The sequence below is a fragment of the Chelon labrosus genome (assembly GCF_963514085.1).
Source record: "Chelon labrosus genome assembly, chromosome: 15".
In the NCBI taxonomy this organism is placed as follows: domain Eukaryota; kingdom Metazoa; phylum Chordata; class Actinopteri; order Mugiliformes; family Mugilidae; genus Chelon; species Chelon labrosus.
The window spans coordinates 8,379,184-8,402,535 of NC_140348.1; the positions used below are offsets into that span (position 1 = coordinate 8,379,184).

Here is a 23,352-nt window from a genome sequence, read left to right on the forward strand (position 1 = left end):
TTAAAGTGTATGTATTCACATGTTCGTCTTTTTGCTCCAGGGTTATTTTGGCGCTGTGGGAGCGCTGATGGAGCTGCTCAAGGCAACAGAGGACCCGTGAAGGAAATCTCGTCACGACATCACCAACTCTCGACAAGACGATGTCACCCCTGAACGCCGCAATGTCACCAACTATCAATGCTGTGACGTCACCGACTTTTGACGCTGCTGAGCGGTCCCATTCACAGAGACCACTAAAGGAACACTAAGAGAAAGAGAGAGAGAAAGGCAGAAACTGAGAAAAGCCATTTTAATAATTTAACATTGTAAATAATGATAACCTCTAACATCCCTCTCCTAGATTTCTCCCTATCATAGAGGTTTTAATATTGTAATCTTTAATTTATGGTTTCCTGTAATCAGGTCTGTTGATTCCTGTAATCAGCCCTGCATCAGGAAGCAGAGACTTAAAGTATTTTAGTGTTTGTTTTTTTTTTTTAGTTTTTTTTTTGTTATTGTGTGTTTGTGTGAATAGCTACTGTAGCATTAGGTCCTGGGGACGGTAGCGTGCCGGGCAACTATTTGTGCAACAGGATAAAATATCTGCACAGAAAAGAAGTAATTTTTTACCACCAGCGACTCAAGGAAATACCTTTTCTGTGACCACAGAAACATCATTAGAGGGTCAGGATGTAGTTTGTGGTTGCACAAAGTGTTGCTCGCCATGCTACAGTCTTCTAAGGAGTGCACTGAAGCCAAATCCTGTTGAGATTCATACAATACTTGCCTCCTTCAGCTCACATGGGAAAAAACTGTCTTTCTTTTGCTCCACTACATTTGGCCTTTGCTTTTCTTTCTTTGTCCCTCCTCCTTCTGCCTAATCATACACAACTCTAACACCACCATGTTGCCATGCACGCCCAACCTGCTGAGTTTAGTGTTCAATGACGGGACCAAGACATTGTCTTTCAGCAGATTGGAGTGCATTGTTAATTTCTGTAGAGTGGCATCACCACGGCTACTGTGTTGTGATGTGCAGTGCTTTGCCATCTGATTGTGTCCTTTTCCTCCTTCCCTCTGAATATTGTGCCACCCTGCTGCCTTGTTCGGATGTTGCAGTGTGAGTTAATGAGGCTTGATAAAAGGTTGAGCATCTCGGCTGTTGATGGAGATACAGAAGAATGGTATCACACCTTTTGAGAGAGGGGGGGACCAAGATGCTTTTTGCCCAGAGTCACCGCTAATGTAAAATACACTGATTATGCCATCTGCAGAATAAGTTCACCTACTGTCAGACAGTTTAGACTGTTCTGAGGGTGCAGATATTGTTGGTGGTTGTTCTCCAAGTTCAGTATCTGAAGTTTAGCCCCCTCCAACTTCCCCCCACTAATTTCCCCACTGGAAATTACTTTTCAGATACTCTGTACTTAATTTCAAACCTGGAACGTGCCCAAGTCCACATAGATTAAGCTTCAGTTAAAGGGCACTTGGTCACCATACTTATGCAAACAAAGGTGTATGAAAGGACACTGGACAGGGAGATGGCCTCACGTATTCAGTTTGCATGCCTCTACCTAAGAATAATGTGCCAGGGAAGCCTTGCCTGTTAGCCCACACTAGCACGTGCTCCCCAGACAGAATTAAAGCGATTTTTAAAATAATCTATTAACAGGATAAAGGTGTAAAAATACTTGAAAGTAGCATGTGTGTCTGCTAGTCTTATTTTAGAGACGCCATGGCCTTTTTAAAGGAACTTGATCCGCAGCAAAGCTGGGAATTGTAAGTTACATGCATGTCTCATCTTATAGGAAATGTAATTTACTATTTGTAGCAACGACAGCTGTAAAGAGGCTTCATTCTCAGTAGGATTTCAAGTCATCATAATTGTAGAATTAATCAGTAACAGCAATTTTGGAGAAACGTGGACCACAAGTGTATTTCTTTCTGTAACGTCATGGTCCTCACATCTTCCCTTCCCAGACTGGACCTTTACCGCCTTTCATTTCTTTTTTTTTTTTTTGTCAAAGCAGCTGAGCTATAAAGCTGTCCAGTCTGTCTTTGGTACCACTGTCTACATGCCTTCACTTCCTGCTGAGGAACTGTGCTCTTTCCCCAGTTTGCAGTTATTCTTAAAATCACCCATACCTCCAAATCATCACCTACAGTAATTCATCTGGATTACAGAGGGGGAAAACCTAGTTTCATGTCGGCTACGCAAGTATTTTAAAGGTCTTATTGACAAAAACAAGCTACCGCTTGTTGTTATCTCTGCTTCATCATCTAACATACACGAAGACTACACTTTGACCCAGACTAACATGTTTGCTGCTAACATGTTTGTTGTTTTCATGGTTAATTTGTACAAAGAAAAAAAAAACACATGGGGCACTTGGGTTATAGGCTGCTCACTTCTTATTATTCTTATCATCACTTCTCATTTAAATGTATTTTTTTGTGTAACTGAATCAACATTTATAGATCATGCTAAAGGATCGTGTTGTTTTTCTGCTTCATTAACCACCCATCGGCTTAAATAACACCAATGCCACCACTTATGCAAGTGTTCCAAGTGTTAAATTGCAGTTTGAGTGTTTTGAAATCGTTTCCTCTGGAATCATCGAGTCATCTCTGTGTTTGGTTGTGACAACACTTCAAACAGTGACACAAACGCTGTTTTTCTGTTTTTACTTGCCTTGCTCCAGCTCATGTTTGGATGACAATAGTGACCTCAACCTGTCAGGTGCCACTCCGCTTCTTTGAAATCAAGCTGGTGTTGGTTTATTCTTGTGCCACCCTCTTCTTTTAATCTGCTAAAGCTCAATCAGTTGCCTTCAGTGTGCGTGTGTTATCCTGGTTGCATCATGTTTGTGCCCTTCAGTTTCCTGTGTATTTGACACGTGCTGAACGTCATCTCAGTGCTTTTGTAACGTTGTGGGTGCAGATAATTTTTTTTTGTGGCTGGGTTTTACTCTTGCTTTGCTGTTTTGTGTGTTTTGCCGTTATTCTGTAAAAGAAGATTCAGTGCAGTTAACAGCATTTACAACTCAACTGCTGACCCCATGTGTGTCTTAGCACAAAAACAATATTATCTTCCTAGAGTACCACAGTGGATTTCAGAATTCTACATCTTTTCCGACCTCTCTTTTCTCATTTTTCTTTGTTTTTGGGGAACATTGTTTTTAACGTACTGTATGTCCTTTTAATATTTTTGTTCTGCAGTTTTTTGTGGCCAGTGATTAGTAATAATGTGAGTTTATTTTTATTTTTTTTTGGTTGGCACAATAGAACCTGTGTGATTGTTCCCAAAACTGTAAATCCCTTCGATTTAACCCCTGTCAGGCTGCAACAATCTTTTCAAACATTTGCAACACTTTTGAAAGCATACCTGCAGTGCATGAAATCTCTCAACACATTGTCATGTATTAGTGAACACCAGTTGTTGTATCTCTTCACAGTCAACTGCTTGCTGTTTGGCTCATGCCCGGTGTCAATTCCATGTTTTATTGTCATTTTAATATGAGACATGTCCTCTATGCAGAACATAGATGATCATTTAAAGTGTACCTGTATGTCTCCACAAGACTGTTAAAGCCAGTGTTACAGAATGTCTTGGGAATACCACGAGTTCAGACACTAACTGTATTTTTGACCTAACTGTTGCTGCAGCATCACTGTTTGAGTCAGACTCAAAGTAACACGAGACCTGACAATGAAAGCAGCATCACTGTATGTGAAGTATTTTCTGTCACTCTAACAGATACAATGTGAATCAAGAATTCAGTCCTTTAAGTATATTAACTTCTACGCAGTGGGGTTTCTGTTGTCACTGGACAACAGAGTGGGTGTTTGTTTGCTTTAAAAGTGGTCTAAGTTGTTATTTTAGTGTTTGCTGTTTAAAAATCAACTAACACTTTTGGGGTTTGGGGTTCATTTCCTATTGGGACCATTTATGTATGTGTTTCTCTGTACTGTAAGGAGCTTCGGGGCAAATATGTCGTCCATGGTGAAATCTAACCTACAAGCTATGCAGTAACTCAACCATCGATCTCTTCGTCCCTTCCAAACAAACTCTTCCCTATCAGAGTTGATTTAACTTGTTTGTAAATGTGTTCTAAAAAATGTGTTTGTTAGCTTTGCCCTCCTGTTTGCAATCCTGTTTGAATCTTGACGGAGAGCGTTTCTCCTCCTGGAGTTTCTGTCCTGCTGATTTAGCTGTTAACACTTTGTAAGGTGGATGCTCGTACCAGGATGTTTGGGACATGATTATTCACCAAAAGCCACAGTATGTGCAACCTAAATATGTACACACTGAGCCACAGTAACAGTTATTCTTGGTGGATGAAAAAACTACAGCTTTGTGACTCATCAAACCTCATGTTGCATTCGAGTTACCATAACCTAAAGTTCCCCTTCCTATATTTTTAACCCTCGTTTTGTTGACCTTTTGTGCTGTTCTTAATCTTGTCATACATCCTGTTAACTGAACACATCCACCCTTCAAAACAGTCTTGGAATGCTCGACAAGCAGGACAGACCTTTTCACCCTTGTGTATTTGATTGTACAGAGATTTTTGTAAATAATAATAATAATAATAATATGATATATTCTACACCAGCAATCTGTCTGTTGAAAACGTCGTTTTAACTGTTCAGGGCCAGGTTTCCCTTGCACGATTTGGCACTGTATTCGATCCCAACGCAGACTGAAGACGCATCGAGACAAACCACTTTTATCACCTTTAACAGTAATATTACAAGAGCTGTGACAAACATTATTAGTAAATACTTTAGGAGTCTGTTTTAGTCTACATGTGGTGTATGGTTTATGAGATTCCTCATTAGATGCATTTTTCAATAGCTTTCTGTGATTGTCTAAAGTTTATGCCATCCATTGTAAGTTCATGTGTTACCGATAATTCTCTCTGAATGGTGGCTTGTTGAACCAGATCTTTCCTCTAAGTTGTTTGGATGCTCTTGGTGGCCACAGTCTGGTTGCATATTTTCTGTCTGCTGGATTTCAGTGCCGGTTGTTTGTTCGGTTGACGTTTTGGGAAGCCCAGTGCTGGTTGTTAGCGTCAGTTCTGCTGCTGCTTTTAACTTTGGTTTGAAAAAGAAAGGGTTAAAAAGAAAAGAAAAAAAGGCTCCATGCCTTGTGCAATGTGTATGTACTGAAGTGAAGACATTTTTCTCTGAAAAGGAATTAAACTAAAACTGGATGAGATGGTGTGTCTAAATATTTTTATTCACTTGCATATAAAAAAAAGGAAGGGCAAGAAGCAGACAAGTATACAGTTATGAGGTAACGTATAAAATATATTTACTAATATCAACATTTATAGAAGGTTAAAGTACATTCAGTGTGAATGCAGTCATAATTTACTCTAGCTGTTAGTTGAGATTAATTTTAATTTTTTACTGTTGGGTTAGAGCTACATAACGTATGTGTAATTTTGTAAAATCTTACATAATTTGTAAAGAAAGGCTAGAGACCTGAAAGGCCTAAAGATGAGAGATTATAAAGATTTTTTTATTCAGCACTGTATTAAAGCACAGTATTCAAATAAATGTGTGTAATGGAAGAATGAGACTACTAAATACAGTTGAAACCAGATGTTTACATACACTGTGTTAAAAGAAAATTTTTTTCCTCACTGTCTGAAGTTAAATCAGACTAAACCTCTCCTGTTTTAGGTCAGTTAGGATTACCAAAATTATTTCTATTTGCTAGATGCCACAATAATGAGAGAGAATTTGTTAGAGAATTTTTTATTACTTCAAAGTCAGAAGTTTACATACACAAAGATTACTATGTCTTTAAACAATGAAGGAAAGCCCTGATGATGATTTTTGGAAGCTTCTGATAGGTTAACAGACAACATCTGAGTTAACTGGAGGCACACCTGTGGATGTATTTTAAGGCTACACCTCAAACACACTGCTTCCTTGTTTGACATCATGGGAAAATCAAAAGAAATCAGCCAAGATATCAGGAAGAGAATTGTGGTGCTCTACAAGACTGGTTCATCCTTGGGTACAATTTCCAGAAGCTTGAAGGTGCCACGTTCATCTGTTCAAACAATTATAGGCAAGTATAGACACCATGGGAATGTCCAGCCATCATACCACTCAGGAAGGAGACGGGTTCTGTGTCCCAGAGATGAACGTGTTTTGGTCCGAATCAAACGTGCAAATCAACCCCAGAACAAAAGCTAAACACCTTGTCAAGATGATGGCTGAAGCTGGTAAGAGACTGTCATCCACAGTGAAACGAGTCCTGTACCAACATGGACTGAAAGGCCACTCAGCGAGAAAGAAGTCATTACTCCAAAAACGACATAAAAAAAGACAGATTACAGTTTGCAAATGCACATAGGGACAAAGACCTTACTTTTTGGAGACATGTCCTGTGGTCTGATGAAACTAAAGTGGAACTGTTTGGCCATAACGACCATCGTTACATTTGGAGGAAAAAGGGGGAAGCTTGTAAGCCTGAGAACACCATCCCAACTGTGAAGTATGGGGGTGGTAGCATCATGTTGTGGGGCTGTTTTGCCGCAGGAGGAACTGGTGCACCTCATAAAATAGACGGCATCATGAGGAAAGAACATTATGTGGAAATATTGAAGCAACATCTCAAGAGATCAGCCGGGAAGTTAAATCTTGGGCGCAAATGGGTCTTCCAAATGTACAATGACCCTAAGCATACCGCCAAAGTAGTTACAAAGTGGCTTAAGGACAACAAAATCAATGTTTTGGAGTGGCCATCACAAAGCCCCGATCTCGATTCCATAGAAAATTTGTGGGCAGATCTGAAAAGGCGTGTGTGAGTGGGGCGGCCTACAACCCTGACTCAGTTACACAAGTTCTGTCAGGAGGAATGGACCAGAATTCCAGCAAACTATTGTGAGAAGCTTGTGGAAGGATACCCAAAACATTTGACCCAAGTCATACAGTTTAAAGGCAATGCTACCAAATACTAAGGAAATGTATGTAAACTTCTGACTTTGAAGAAAGTAATACAAAATTCTCTAACAAATTCTCTCTCTCATTATTGTGGCATTTAGCAAATAGAAATAATTTTGGTAATCCTAACTGACCTAAAACAGGAGAGGTTTAGTCTGATTTAACTTCAGACAGTGAGGAAAAAATGTTTGTGTCTTTTAACACAGTGTATGTAAACATCTGGTTTCAACTATAGATAATGATCCACAAAAGCTCCAGCCATTTTAGCTGTGGCCACCTATCTCCAGCTGACTTTCACCAGATAGCTTTGTAGCTTACCTGCTTTAGTTAGCTAATATTGCTCATACTTTTACTGTGGCACTGTGGATAACTAATATTATCTTGCCAGTTTAGTTTCTCGTTAGCTTCAGTTAAGAGTAATTAGGCCGGAGGAAATGACTGTTAGCTTAGGTACTCCACTAGGTAGCTAGCTTTTAAATGGCAACTGCGTGGAATTGGAAAATAAAATTATTTACAGAAACAGCTGATTTTAAGTGTAAAATAGCCACTAATTTACGTTTAATAAAGTAAAAGGAAAAATTAAACCAACCAACGTTAAAAAGAAACAAGTATAGTTTTAAGTTAGCTTCAGGTAGGCTGCTACTGTACTAGCCAGCTTGAAAATATGCCAGCTACACTGATAAACTAATTATGGATCAGGAAAATAAAATAAACAACATAAAAACAAGTGTAAACTTGACATTGGTTTTAAGTGATAGGAAATAATTTAAATGCATTCCAACTGATCTTAAAAGTAGTAAAGTAAAAAGTATTGATAATTTCTGTTAGGTTCAACTAGGTGGTTAGCTTATTAGCCTCAGCCAGGTGGTTAGCTTAATGATTATACCTGCTTTTTTTTTTTTATTAATTTGTAGGATGTAGAAATAAAACAATGAAAAAATAAATGAAGCAGTATACATAAGCTACTGTATGGTTTGACAAATGTTAGCTTAAGCTAGGCTACTAGACATATTAGTATGCTCCGTTTAAAATTATTACATAATAATAATAATTACATTATTTACTTGATAGGGAATAAAAAAAAAGAAAAGTGAAATATGTGTATCCCAACTTATTAAAATTTTAAAGAGGTTTTAAATTGTACTTCCTTCTCTGCCAACTTGAAAATAAATTCCACAAAAAAAAAAGTTTTTGAAGGAATGTAAAGACAGGACATCAACATTATCTTTACTACAGCAAATAAAATATGTACATATTTATTTGCACACATATCTTGTACCTGACATGCAGTGTTCTATTATGTGACTGTTATACAACACAGCAATAAAAAACACCATCAACTAAAACAAAGTAAGAAAAAAAACGTTAGCATTAAGAAACACCCATGTCTGTGGGAGTATTTAGGGACCTCTCCTCCTCTACGGTCTACTCCGGCTCCTCCTGCTTCCCCTCATATCTTCAGCCTGCTGACTCAGTTGTGTTGCAGAGCACCTTCACGGCGTTTGCAGTGGAGGCAGCAACAGGAAAACTTTCTAGGTTTATTTTTATTTATGACATTTCTTAGAGGTTCTGATGAACACCTAAGCTATGTAGTGGTGACACAGAGGAGCAGAGACTGGAGCCTGACGTAAGTAAAAACACTTAAACACTTTTTTCTTATCTTGTTCAGCTTGAACTGACTGTGCTATTTATATTCTCTCCCTATTTTCCCAGTCTGTCTCTCTTTCTCTATCTACATTTTAGTTTTCTGCCAGTTTATTCTGTTTAGACTACAAACCCTATTTAGCACACTGAGTGTCCTAAAAGATCCCCACACTGCAAAAGCCTGCAAAATAAATACTTAATTTGTAAGTTTACATGTAAATCTTGGAGACTGGAGAACCAGGTTTAGGGCTTTCATTTTAATTTTCAAATGAATGAAACGACAAATTAAACCATGATCCCTGGCTTTGTTTCGAGACAAACATGAATCAACAAAGCTGTTGCAAACTCGTCTGTTTTCATGGCTTAGTGCTAGTTTACCTTTCAGCAGTGGTCTGTTCTGTGACGTCCTCATGCTGTCACTCAACACACACATGCAAACTTTGCAACCTGTTAGTTCAAGAGATAAAACTAAGCAACAGTTGACAAAGCAAAATTAAGCTGTACAGAAACCTTTGGACGGGCACATGAGAGCAGGAGGACAGATGGGACAGCTCTACATATTTACTTCTTTTTATGTTTTAAATAATATTGGCAGTGGAATTATTTGTAAATTGAAATAGGTTTCAGTTCTTTATTCCAGCTTTTTTAGCAACATGCTGCTAAATTCCAGCCGAGTAGCTGAAATTCAAAAACAGCTCAGCTGGTGTGAAAGTCGGAGCTTTTCAAATGGAAATGTACACATGCATGTAAATGAAAATGGGCTGCTTCGCTGTTACTGGTTTGCACCGACATGAGCTTGACACCTTAAAGGGGGTGAAATGAGAGCGATCAAGATCCAACAGTTAGCACCAAAAGCGAGATTATGTTGCTGCATTCTTATACATGAAAATGAAACTGTATCAGTAAAATAGCTTTATCGCATTAATTCCCATTATTCCAAAGGCAAAAATGATGGTAACATTCTCGCATACCTCTCTGCCATAAACATGGTCTTCACTCACCATTAGAGCTGTTTTATTTGACTTCTTTGACTGTTTTTCCCTAGTAAATAAGGGTGTTGGCTGCTGTTGTTAACTGAAAAATGTGGCTGTGGGCTTTAGCTCGACCACTGAGGGCATCCAGAAAGACTAAACCCCAGTCAGCAAAATCATCTAAATAGTTGAAAAATCAGGAAAACACGCTTGACACATGCAGGTAAAAACACATTTCATACCACAGACACTGTTACATTTAAATGAGGACAGTAAAAAGGTCTGACTACCGGGAACTGCAAGAGTTTCCCTTTTGAGATGTAAATAAGATGATGGGTGGGGATACCTGTTGTTTAATGGCCGTTCTGGCTATTGTTTGATGAGTAGGTTGTTTTTCTGTGTGATACAAGGAATGAAACCAAACTACAGCCAGTAAAGTACAGGTATCCTGTTCCCATGTGGATGAGTTGTAATCATTTTAGTGACTCCTTTCATTTATGCCTGAAAATGGACTTTGCTCTGCTCAGTGAATTGTAGGTTAGTGTTGACAAGCAAATGTTAGCTCGCTAACATGCTGAACAGTGGTGTTCATGTTTGTTTTATACTTGCTATACATCACCATATTAACATTGCCACTGTAAGCTGTAATTTACATCATAGAGACATTAGCATTTTAGTAAAAAAGCTTTCATGAGATCAAAAATCTGCTATATATTGACAGGATAATGCTGCAATAATTCTGTTACTGATGCTAAATGTTGTGCCACTGTCTTCTTGTGCACTCGTTATAACATGCACATTTCTTTGCAGAAATCTGTGCATAATACTCAGGCATGCAGATGCAAACTAATTTGCACTGAATTAAATCAATAAGATGCTGGTGTTCATGATTTAATTAATTTTCTCTCTTTTCTCAGGGGCTGAGGAGGAGGAGGACGACGACAACGACGAAGGAACACAAAGAAAGGGAATAACGGTTGTTAAGGTTCCTGAATGGCCGGAGTGATGGCAGTTTCCGCGGAGGAGAGGCTTAAAGGAGGCAGAGGGCCGTCTGGAGCCCCGACCCCACTGGAAGGCGGCTGGGGTTGGATGATTGTCGCCAGTTGTTTCCTCGCCACCATCTGCATCCGTGCAGTAACCAGGTGAAGAGTGTGTCATGTGTGTTTCTCTCTAGAGGTGTGAAACTCTTCATTATCCTGACAAATTATATACACACATACATCTATAGACTTGGTGAGGTTTTCCCAGAGTTTGAGAAGCAACACATTTTGTCTGTTTTATAATGAAAGAGCAAGTACAAGAAATTTTTAACCCGCTGCATTTATTCTTAAAACATGTTCTTAGTCATGGTCATTAACTTAACGCCTATGTGTTAGAACTTGGCACCAGTTCAATCCATCTCAGCGCAAAGTTTTAACCTGTCCCAGCAGCCACCTTTTCTTTTTCCATTAAGACTCCCAGCTGAGATGTTTCCATGTTCACAGCTTTGCACAAGCAGCACGCTACCTCCACTTCTCATCTGGCATTTCACTTAGCTTAAAAGATCATTCAAAATATTTGATGATCCAATGAATGTAGTGGAGTAAATAGTGAGGTAGAGAGCTGCAAAATATATTAGAATTCTAATTAAGTACATTCCACCAATTAGCTCATTGTGATTTTATAGTTTGCGATAATGGGACAGATTTCAGACAAAAAACAAAGAAATTTATTTTGACGACTCAGAGAGTGCTTCTCTGCCATGTGTCTGTACAGGAGATAATTTCACTTGTATAATTAACCCTCATAAAGCCACATTTTCCTTAATAGTCAACAGAATCTTTGATTATAAACTGTTGGTTAGATGCTCAACTTTTAGCTTTGCTTTGTAGTCCTCTTTTGCCTCCACCATTTAACATATTCAAGACAGAACAGTACCATTACTGGCACCTTTCCTGTGCTGTGTCTGCAAACAGAGCAAGAAAAGACAACAGGTTTGCAAATGAAGATGAAAGCACACTGATCAAATCATATGTATAGTTATTACTTTATTGAATCAATGGAGTTTCGTTTTCTTTCATCTGGTCACAACTACACCCTGGCCCGTGTTATCTGCCGCTACACAACTGACAATGAGAGTCATAAAAAAACAGGTCAACAAGTACAAAACAATCAGACTGCTGGCTCTGAATGACAGCCTTAAACTGAAAAACATGTCGGTTAAATCTTATTTCTTAACTCTCTTAACTCTCTAGATCATTATGCGTCATGAAAAGCTCCAATACGAGGCATCCTTACCAGTAGTCTGATCTCTTTTTTTTATCTGCCAAATACTTTCTCTACACATTTATAACATTCTAAATGTAATAAGTCTGCATAGTCTCACTAGTGTGATTATCTTAGTGCCCCATTAAAGAATGTTAAAAACCAACTAGATCTGGACCATCTCTCCTCTTCTCTCTCTATCCAGATGTGTTTCCATGTTCTTCGTGGAGTTCCAGATGCACTTTGAGAAGGATTACTCCACCACCGCCTGGATCCACAGTCTGATCGACTCCACCACCATGCTGTGTGGTAAGACAGGCCTCTGCAAGTCTATCAGTGCCACTGCTAGACCAGACTTAAAAAAAAAAAAATACTTGAACATGTTGATAAAAAGCAGGCAGGCAGATGCAAAACATGCAAAACTTTTTTTCCCAATTTGCTAAAAACAAAGAAAGAAAAATGAAGATCGCAATAATGAATAGTATAATCACATATGGAAGAACACCAATGGTATTACACCATATGCACGCTGCTTTAGAGTATTATATAGTTCATTCCTCAACACCACAGGAGATTATTAACACCCTCTGTGCAACCCTTTGTCTTTGTGTTTGCAGCTCCTCTGGGCAGTTTCCTTGGCAACCGTCTGTCCTGCAGAGCTACAGTAGTTCTGGGAGGACTGCTTTCGTCAGCTGGCCTGATCCTCAGCTCGTTTGCTACCAGCCTGGAGTATCTCTACACGTCTATGGGTGTCCTCACAGGTACACAGGCACATTAACTTTTTAAAATACCTGGGTGATTTATTAGCATTATCTGTCCGTGTATGCTTCATTAGCCCTGATTCCATATATACAAAGATATAATATGTAATACATAAAGAGTTCAGTGATGGACGACAGCAAAATATCAGATGGTGACCAAAGATAAGCATGCATTACACCTCAGTAGTTCATAGACAGTTTCAGCTGCTTTGAATTTCATGCAACCACTTACGGATAAAAACAAATATCTAACTTCAGTATCTTAAAATTTGCTAATTTTTGATGACAGTTCTGTTCTTGAGAAGCTCATCATAACTATTGTTAGTCCATTTGGACAAAAGCACCTGCATGTGTAGTAGGGAGCATCTGCATGTTGAAATCCTTTGGACAGCCCAAAAACTTCTTTTCAGATCTGGCAACACTTGGCAGCTTTTTGCCAAACTCCAAATTCTTTTATCCATCCTCAACAGGTCTCGGCTTTGCTCTCAGCTACACACCAGCCATAGCGATGGTTGGGAGGTACTTCAATGAGAGGAAAGCTCTAGCCTATGGCATCGCCCTGTCTGGTAGTGACATCTTTACTTACCTGCTATTTTGTTCTCTTGTCATCTACACCTCATCTTCCTCCCTTTTTCTTCCTACTAACTTCATTTGCTGCGCTTTTCTCTAGTCTGTTTTTACGTTCCTGTCCCAGTCTCTCCCTTCTTCTTTGCCTACCTTGTTTCGTTCCATCAAATCCAATTTCACCTCATCCTTAGGCAGTGGCATCGGGACCTTCCTCCTGGCTCCTGTAGTCCAGCTGCTCATAGAGTATTACTCCTGGAGAGGAGCTCTGCTCATCCTTGGAGGATTTGTTTCCAACCTGTGTGTTTGCGGTGTTCTAATGAGGCCGCTGGAAACAAGAGCAGGTGAAAGGTGAGTCGTCATCCTCCTTGATTTGAAGTCAGAGTACAAGTCTATCCATTCCTGACTATGCAGTTTGTTCTTAGTCAGACCCGGAGGATAGTGGCTGACCTGTTGCATATTCTCCAAAGAGAATTAATGAATTAATTGAAACTTAAATGGAACTTTAAATACTGCTGTCTGAGGCTGCTGGGATTGTGCAATAGTTATATGATGCTTTAATTTAAATACTGCAAGAAAGTATAACCTCATGACTGATGAGGTCTGTTTTGGATTTAAAAATGTTGAGATGCCACCACTTGTTCTAGAGAAAATCCACAAATGAACAAATGGCTTCAAATCCACTACATTTAATATAGAATTAAACAGAGCATAGCATGTTTTGCATTTTGCTTAGCTTAGCCTATGGACTAAGATTAGAAACAAGGCCATAAACCTCTTAAAGTGCTAATCTTGAAGATTTCTGTTTGTCTGTTAACTTACTATCTATTGCCAAATGAGGAATCACAATAGGGATTGATCCAATGACCCACTGATGAACTGTGTGTCTGTGGAGACATTTGTGCAGGAATTCAGGTTAACAATAGACCTGCCATTAATGCTTATCTCCATAGATGCCACCAAACAGAATGAAACAGAGATCTTCGAGACTGTCGCTGTAAATAATTCATTTCTGTACATTTTGTTTGTTTAAACTCTACACAAACTGAATAGTTAAAAATAAGTTGTGGACTGATGAGAGGTTCCTGGGCAACCAGCGGAGACAACAAATAGGCACTGCTTCCAGCCATTAAATGGCTTCAGCTTGCAACTTCCTGTGTTCCTTTTTCATTTTTGATTGAATGTGGATCAAACACAGATATCATGACAAATTTAGTAAAAGCCACAGGTGCTGATTAGTTTTGAACTGTATTCCTCAGGTTCCAGTTTGTAGGCTAAGGTAAGCTAATGGTTTCATGACATGAGGTCGACAGTTAATGCACAGAAAGAGAGTGGTATTGACCTTGAATTGAAGAGGTAAAATATACCTAAATATTTTCTTATTCTCTGCTGAAGGATGTGGGAGAATAAGACGACAAACCTGGAGAAAGACTGCATGACGACAACGTTGGATACCACTAAAGAAACATCCACCGACTGCAGCCAAGTCGAGTCAAAGCAGCCGGGAATAAACACTCAAGGGCTCCTCATAGCCAACGGATTACTTAAAAACTTTAGATTTGACACTGATAAACTGGGCCAGGGGAACGTAGCACTGCTACCAGTCCCAAGGCAGCCTGATCCAGATCTGAAGCTGGCTGAATGCATTTTATTCAGCAACAAGCTAACAAAGGCAGTGCTGGGAGAGATCGAATTCTCAGATCTACCCAACAGTAGCACGACTGAGGACTTGAAATTGGTGGAAAACACGAACTCCAGTAAGCCAGCAGACATGGATGCAAAGAAAGAAGACTCTGGACCGACGGATGACTTCCATCAAACCAGTCCTCCACAAACTTTACTGAAGACAAGAACTTCATCCAGAGGTCACTGCTTTTGGCTCGAGTCCAGGGAGGAGATTGGCTTTCTTGTGATACCCAACTTCCTGATTCTGTCCGTGTCCTTCCTGTTTCTGGCGTACGGCTGCAGCGCTCCAGTAGTTTACATGGTTCCTTATGCCCTCAGTGTTGGCGTGGAGCATCAGCACGCTGCTTTTCTCATGTCCATATTTGGCGTCAGCAGCATTGTGGGTAATATTACTTTCGGATGGATCACAGACAGGAAGTAAGTAGGGGTGTGTTTCTGTTTGATAAATAAATGTTGGCGTTGAATTAAAGCCTTGTATTGATTGGTTTACTTTGCCTCTAGGTGTCTGAAGAAGTATCGCATGCTGAGCTACATGGTGGCGACATTCATGGAGGGCATCTGCTGTCTGTTCATGCCCTTCCTCCACTCCTTCTTCCTGCTGGTGCTGTTTTCCTTACTCTACGGGTATTTTGATGGTGCATATGTTGCTCTAATGCCAGTTGTTATCTCTGACACCGTGGGCCCCACCTATCTCACCTCTGCTCTGGGTGTGGTCTACTTCCTGCATGGCGTCCCCTACCTCATCAGCCCACCAATTGGGGGTAAGGCTTCATGAGTTTACTGTTGCATCGTTTCAATGTGTTCTTCGAGCATCCCTGACCCCGTTTACATTGGGAAAATGTATTTAATTTGATCAAACTCATTCTGATTAGAAAGTTCCAACATACATAGACTTAAGAAAATAATCTGAAAATGCCCAGTTTTCGTGCCCTTCAGAATTCAAAATGAATCAAAACGGATTTCCACACAAGTCCTGAATGTTGACAAAGAGAACCCAGTTAAACAAACGGAAGAAAAATATTATACTGGTATTTGTTTATTCAGGAAAATGGGCCAATATCACATATTATAAGTGCACCTCTAGGATTACTAGTTCATTTCAAGACTAAAAGAGTCCATCAGTTCAAAAGCTCTCCCAAAGAGAACATTTCTACCCATCCGCGGTTTGCTAAACATCATGTGGACAAGACAGAAGACTATAGGGAAGATGTTTTGTGGCTAGATGAGAGAACTGTTTGGAATAAATGAGCGGTGTCATGTCTGTAGATGAAACAACACAGCATTCCAACGTCAGAACCTCACTGCGTCTACTTTCAGGACTTGTGTGAAAAGCTGCTGAAGTTTTAAGTCATTTTTATGCAGATGTGTCAAAAACTCTGAAGAGCGCAAATACTTCTAAGTGGCACTGTGTTCACATGCCATAAAACATCAATCAGAATGGAACCTATTACACAAAGTGGTTCTCCCCACTGAGTAGCGTTGAATCCGCTGGGACATAACAGAAGAAGAAGGCAGTGTTTTCCGCTGCTTTGCTGACAGCATTCTGTTCAGTTCATTCGTTCATGGTGCTGCCTCATTCATTTGGACTTTGTTCACTTCACTTTATTTGTTTGAACAGCTTGTTATTGTACTACCACCATGTTTCAGCAAACATGTGTATGGAGCAAACATGTATTTATTCCACCCAGAGAGAAGCAATCAGATCAGGTTTAGCTCTCAGTCTGATTGATCTGACGTGTTCATCATTTTGTCTCTACTAAGAGAAAATTGTGTTTCCTCCACTGATGTTTCTGTCCTCTTTGTCTCCAGGTTGGCTAGTAGACCAGACGGGAAGCTATACAGCAACCTTCTTCCTCAGTGGAGCTTCCTTCATCTTCAGCTCTGTGATCGTAGCATCTGCCATGTTGGTTAGACGCTGCCGGAGGTCCAAGTCTAACTCAGCGGCACATTTAAATCCCAGTCACACTGCAGCTGCTGCTGCACTTCAGCAGGGCATCATATGATCATATATGAGGTGTCAGTCTAGATGTCTTCCGTCTGTGCAGAAGAGTTTATAAAGAATACAATTAGGTATATAATTATGTGTGGATGTGCTCAAGAACAGTGGCCAGTAGAAACAAAGCTCTCAGAACTTGTGTCTCTATATTGCAACGTCTTATTGTTGAGGTCGATCGTTATCGTTATCGTATCGTTAAGGTTACTTAAGAGGTCGCTGCTTAATGTGGATAGTAGATGGTGTTAAAGTGTACAAACTGTTCACACCAGTTTAATTTGGATTCTGTTTCACTTTATTCATTCATTCATTTTCTGTAACTGCTTGTCCTCTGGGGGATCGCGGCGAGGCTGGAGCCTATCCCAGCTGTCACTGGGCAAGAAGCAGGGTACACTCTGGACAGGTCGCCAGACTATCATAGTGTTTCCCTTTAAGTTTATGGAAAATATATGTTTAAACATTTCCAACAGTAAAACTGTTTACTGCAAGTATTGCCCTTTTTCTGTTATATGTATACTGTTATAGTGGTGCTGTTTTTGTTTATCTCTCCTACCGCCAAGTGTCACTTCCTTGTTTTGGTGGCAGTGAAGGAAGTACAAAAAAAAATGTTTCTCTATGGAGGATATTTCTTTGGTTTGACTAGTCATCATATTTCTCTGTTTAATCATTTGTTTTTCACCTTAGCATTAACTTGTGGACAGCAGACAATGTTGATCAGCAAGTGTTATGTTATGTGCGTGATACAGATGAACTTTGATTATGAACAAACGGTATTTTCAATGAGAGCATACAGCTCCTCAAAGGTAACCCCTCTGTAGCTTCTCCGTATAGTAAAGTATAGTTGGTCAAATTATTTTCAGTCCTTTCTAGGGGGTACCATCATTTTTGTCCAGGCTTTTGTCGTGGGCTTTTCCTTCTTTGACGGAAGGGTACCAACAATTCTGTTCACGTGTGTATATGTAACAAAAGTATAATGTTGCTTATAATGCATTTAAATGTCAAACATCCAGATCCATAACAAAAATCACAAAGAAGATGGTTTTGTATTGTATTTTTTACCTATTGCCACTTTACAATCACAGTGACACCCACTCCCTCACACAAGTGCAGGCAAATTCTCACACCACACCAGGGTTTAGTTTCATGCTCCATCACTCTGAAGAAGAAAAAAGGGATACATCAGTGACGCACATATTTGTTCGATATTTTATCAGAATTCTTGGTGGTAGAAAAAACAGAGTTGGCAAGAGTTTCTAGAGTTGGCATTAACCCTTTCAGAAGCCCTAAGGACGGAGTCTTGCCGCTTAACCTACAAGCTCAATGTGGAGTAGGTATTTTCAGCCACTAGGGGGCAGGAGACGTGGTTTACCATCAGTCAGCTGCTCCTGGACAGTAGGGGAGTGAAAAGCAGAACAAGTGTACAACAAAAACTTTCTCCTTAAAAACACGCTTCTCAGTCTGCTGTTTTAGATGCATCTCAACTGAGGATGCATGAACATTGCAACTTCAGTCTTTTTAGTGGAACAGAAAAAGGTTAAATGTTTTTTTTTATTATTTGATTAAGACAAAATAATTACAAATGTGAAGGAATTTGGATCTTTGTGAGTAAAAACTGAAATAACAAAAGTACAGGTGTGTTTCATGTAGGTCTGTGAACTGTGTGTGTTTGCCGCGTTGCCCGTCGACCCTTATGCACGTGTGTGTGCATTGGGTCGAGTGGATTTGTTCAAGCGTTTTGAGTTTTCTTTGATTGTGAGAACATCCCGTTCTGTGTGTATACACCCCCACACGGGGAGCCCTGCATTGTTCCGCTGCTGCAACCACCGTTGTGTGTCTTCTCTGCATCCTCAGCAGTGACGTGTGTGTGTGTCGTAGTTTGTGTGATTCTTTGCGTGACAGTTGATCTTGTGTTTTCTTTTTGTGAAGTGTTTAATTAGTAAGAAAAGAAAAAAGCCATCACACAGACATTACCCCGAATTAAATCACTTTCAGTTCTTTAAAATAGTGGCTTTTGTACAGAGCAACGATCAATCAAGGTATTTGAATTCAGCTGTGATCTATGCAGTATGCTGTGAGGAAGGTTTGGTAGCACAGTCTAGAAGAAGAGAGCACCTCAACAAAGCTTCTTGTGGTCTCTCTGTTCATGCGTTCAGTGATGTTCTCTCCGAAAGTCATACATCTGATAAGTTATAATTGTGTCTCCAGTAAACAGTTTCGTGTTTAACTCTCGTCTGTTGTCTGTCATCATGACTTCTGTAATGGTTTGTTTTCAACAAAGGCGGATCGCAGATTGGATAAATCATCAGCTGAGCTGGCACGGGTTGTTATGAACACAGGTTCCTTCTTTTTGTCTGAAAAATCTAAAGTTGACTCAACGTCACTTTGAGAAGAGTAACTTGTTGAGTGCGTCTTGTCGAAACGATCAAGCAGGAGTGTGTTCTAGGCAGCAGTACAAACTGCTGATCATTGTGATGCCCAGTTCTGGTGAGACAGTTGAGTTTTGTATAGATCAGTGTGTAGTGAATGGTGTGTTCAGACACTGAAGTTAACAGTGTTAGTTTGTTATTTGAGAAAGTGTATTTCTGCATTCAGCTGGAGCTTATGGGCATGTGGTTACGGCATGGGAAGTCTGCACAACACGTAAACCTTATGAGGCTGTGAATACCACAAGAGGCTGTTCATATGGACTGTTCTCGTGAGCAAAGTAAACATGACCCTGTTTGAAGGCAGAAGATGTGTTATCAGAAAAAAACGTATAGTCAGCATGAAAAAAACACACAATTTCACAGTTACATTATTAAATACAGAGTTGAAATGAATGAGTATAGATTAATCAGCTGCTCATTTTCAATATGTTAACTTTTTCTTTTGTTAAATGAAATAACATCACATTTACCCAGAGCTCAATGTGAAGCCTTCAGGTCAAACTCAGAATAGGAAAACAGGATTAACTAACTGTTAAAGCTCAAATGTTTTATGTCAACTACACATGCAGATACAATGGAAGATAAATGTGGGGTAGTGGTGCAGTGTAGCAGAGTAGAAGTCTAACAAAGTGAGAACACTAAAGGAAAGCACAGATATGTGCATTTACGTGCATTACTTTAGTAAACACAATGTACTTACTTGCCATTTAATCATTTCCTCCGAGAACAAGACTTGCAATATGGCTGCCAGAAGGTGCGTTACGTCACCTGAAAGCCTCGGCAGGTGGCCTCGCTCGTCGTCAAACGCTGTGTACGTGTGTTTGTGTGTGTGTGTGTGTGTGTTTTTTAGACAGAAGTTTCCACTGTGTAGGTGGATGCGTGGGAGGCAGGCAGAGGAGGGGTTTCCTCTGAGGTTGGCATCCCCGAACACTAAAAAAAAAAAGGACTTCCCCTCTGCTTTTCTGTCTGTCTGATGTTCACGCCTGAATTAATTTAACTGATTAATGGCTGTAGAATTTATTAGTAGACTGCAGCAGAGGCCTTTGTTTTACTGTTTGATCTGAAGCTATTAAATGCTGCAAACATATGTATCCAATTTCTGCCTGCACCGCTAGCATGCACGCATCAGCATCATTGGCTCACTCTGCTCTGAGGTTGTAGACTGCTAATCCACATGGGGGAGGCAGAGCCAACGTGATGCTGGAGCACAGCATTTGAACAAATTGCCACCATGAGGGAGCACATGCTTTGAGGGTACTTTAATAGCTCTGTTCAAATTTGCATTGTGCCCACTGACGTTTATATACAAGTTCCTGCCTGGAAATAACAAAAAGATGTACGGGAAGAAAGTGATACGTCGTGGAGATATTCAAAACATTAACAGTTTTTTCAGTCCAGACACCAAAATGTGTTCACTGGCCGTTAGAAATTAACATAAAACAGCATGTAAAGATTCACCGATAGAGGTCATTTATTAACCTTTCAAAGTCAAGTCATACAAGAACTGATGTAACTAAATGCATTTTCTAAAATAATTTAAGCATGGTTGAACTACAGAACAGCCATACTGGTGTCAGCCATCTCTCACACACACAACCATGCACACACACACAAGACACCTGCGTTGTTGGTTTACACTAGATTCACTCTCTGATAAACTTTGTCATGCTGCAGCCAGGTGCATAATGCCACTGTGTGTGTGTGTGTGTGTGCGTGTGTTACCACATCACTCACACACACTTGTCTGTGGGAAGGCAAACACTGTACAAAACACAAGATTCTCCCGAGGAAGCACAGATGAAAAGGACACATGTAGACACTTCCTCTGTACGTTCCCTAGTCTTATCTTTATCTGCTAGACTTTATTTGCCATCTGTTATCTCGTTCATTACTTTGTAGTATTTCAGCTGGCATATTTACTCTAGAAAAGCTACTGCAGTCATTGTTTAAGTTTCTGGTAGATAACAGTGGAGGATAAGCATATCACAGCAATGTTTATGTTTGAAGTATTCCTTCATGGTTTAGGCTGCAGCTTTAGAGTTTTTATTTAAGTCTGTCAGTTAGTTAAAAAGTCAAAAGAAACAGTTTTCTTTGTTATCATAATTAAGTTCTGAATGATTTCTTCTTCTGTGCATTTGTATAATGCGTCCAAAATATCCCTCCATCAAACCCAAACCAGATTGATGGATGGATCACAGTGGCGGCAGGATAAACTAGGTATTCCAGATTTCCCTCTCCCCAGGAATTCTGCTACTTCCTCCTCATGAGGGATCTCGAGTTGTTCCCAGGCAAGATAAGATATCTAATACTTCCATCGGACTCCTGCCAACTCCAAGGGGAGGGAGGACAGGCGCCCAAAAGTCATCCTGACCAGATGTTTGTACCACCTTAAATGACCTCTTTGGACGCGAAGCAGCAGCTGCTCTTCTCCAAGCTCCCTCAGGATACTCAAGCTCCTTATCCTTTCTCTAAGCCTGAGCCCAGCCCCCCTGTGGACATAATTCAGTTCGGTGTGTACACAATGCCATCTTTTCCGTCACCACCCTAAGGTGGTATGTCGATAAGCTGGTTAACTGAAAGGTTTTCCTCATGTCTCAGCTCCCTTTTCATCACGATGGCTTGACACAGTGTTTGTGTTGCTGCTCCCGTCGCACCAATCCACCTGCCCATGCTCCGTTCTACTGTCACTCATGTCATGCCCGAAAAACCTTGAACTCCTTTGATTACTGCAGAAACACACCCCCATCTTGGAGAGCAAGTGTCTTAATAGCGTGTTACAGCTATGTGAAAACATGATGCTGCTTTCATGTTTCACTCCATACAATGCATTCAGTGCTATAACCCTTTCCTTTGCAAAAGAAGGTGGAGCTGCACATGATTCATGGTCACACTCTCCTCTAAGAAGTGGTCAGGAATGAGCCTTAAGTGGAGGACAGACCAGCATGTACTCTGTCATGTGTCTCACCCAAGAATTTATGACTCTGTAATCACCTAATCTGACACTGTGAACCACTTATCAGATAAATGTGTTGTTTGAATCACTGCACGGACACAAACAGAGCTTCATCTGAGGATATTGACTGAACAGTTCATGCCCCAAAAAGACAGCAAAAACCCAAGAGTATTTGTTAGAAGTGCATTTAAGATAAACATACCTCCACCTCGAATGGAAACCTGAACTCTGGCTCGCAAGACCCGGACAAGATAATGATATTAGAGCACCTTCATCTTGTTTTTAACAACAGGTAACTGAATCCAAATGAGCAAAACTCATCTTACAAAAGTGATGTTCAGATCAGGCCCATGGAGCCACACCTGGCAACACGTGGATGTATTCACCCCAGCCGGGTTAATTCCTGCTCATTGCTTTGGCCTGAAATCTGTAGGAGATCATTCATTCGTTCATTCATCTTCTGTAACGGCTTGTCCTGTCGCGGGGTGGGGCTGGAGCCTAGGAGATCATGTGGCAGTTAAAATATCTTAGATCAGTCAACACTTGTCACCACACTTTATATTCAGCACAGCTGTGTGTATCTGTGGAGTGCTTTCTAAGTTATACTCAGGGTTTTTAGAAATTGAAGTTTCAGTCTTTTCTTTCTTTACCCATAGTTTGTCAATTATGTCGCTGGACAGAGAATAAACTCTGTCCTAAAACTTTAAAACTCACTTTTGACCCCATGTGATTAAGTAAAACACCTCTCTATCAGACATTTTGGAGATTCCTATTCTATGCCTTTACTTACACTGACGTACTTTGTACTCTGAACTTTTGTTTAGTAGTCGTATGCCAGCCTAAACAGTTTCTAGACTGCAAGTTTTGTCCTTTGAGCGACAGTCCTGGACGAAAACACCCAGAAAAGATTAGCGAAGCGGCTGTTGTGTCTCTGATAGAGGTAGAACCAGATATGCATTGACCGAACCAACAAGGTAGTCTTCATTTTAGAGGATTAATGTTGAAAATGTGTTACTTGTAGATTGGGTTCATTCTTGCTTGTTGTGGTTGCTGTGAGAACAATATTCACTACAACTATGATTCACATAAGTGGGTATTCTCTGCTCTGATTAACGAGCTCACTGTAGCTCGCTGAAAACTCAATGTACTTGAAAGAGATTAATGTGTA

The 23,352-nt window shown here is 40.1% G+C and overlaps 2 protein-coding genes across 2 annotated transcripts in view; both read left to right on the plus strand.

Moving 5' to 3' along the window:
* The window catches only part of pank1a (pantothenate kinase 1a), a 28,104-nt gene extending 20,426 nt beyond the window's left edge, over window positions 1-7,678 (plus strand). Inside the window, exon 8 of the mRNA XM_084562310.1 lies at window positions 41-7,678. Within this exon, the coding sequence (XP_084418436.1) occupies window positions 41-100 (60 nt within the window). The 3' untranslated portion in view covers window positions 101-7,678. The remainder of the gene's footprint in view (window positions 1-40) is intronic.
* A 2,395-nt stretch (window positions 7,679-10,073) lies between these two features.
* Window positions 10,074-17,638, plus strand: LOC311500097 (monocarboxylate transporter 12-B-like). Its single transcript, XM_084561276.1, has 8 exons — window positions 10,074-10,699; window positions 12,007-12,110; window positions 12,419-12,562; window positions 13,033-13,128; window positions 13,321-13,477; window positions 14,522-15,229; window positions 15,314-15,573; window positions 16,622-17,638. The coding sequence occupies exons 1-8, from the start codon at window positions 10,551-10,553 to the stop codon at window positions 16,813-16,815; spliced, it is 1,812 nt and encodes a 603-aa protein (XP_084417402.1). The 5' UTR covers window positions 10,074-10,550; the 3' UTR covers window positions 16,816-17,638.
* The last annotated feature ends 5,714 nt before the right edge of the window (window positions 17,639-23,352 follow it).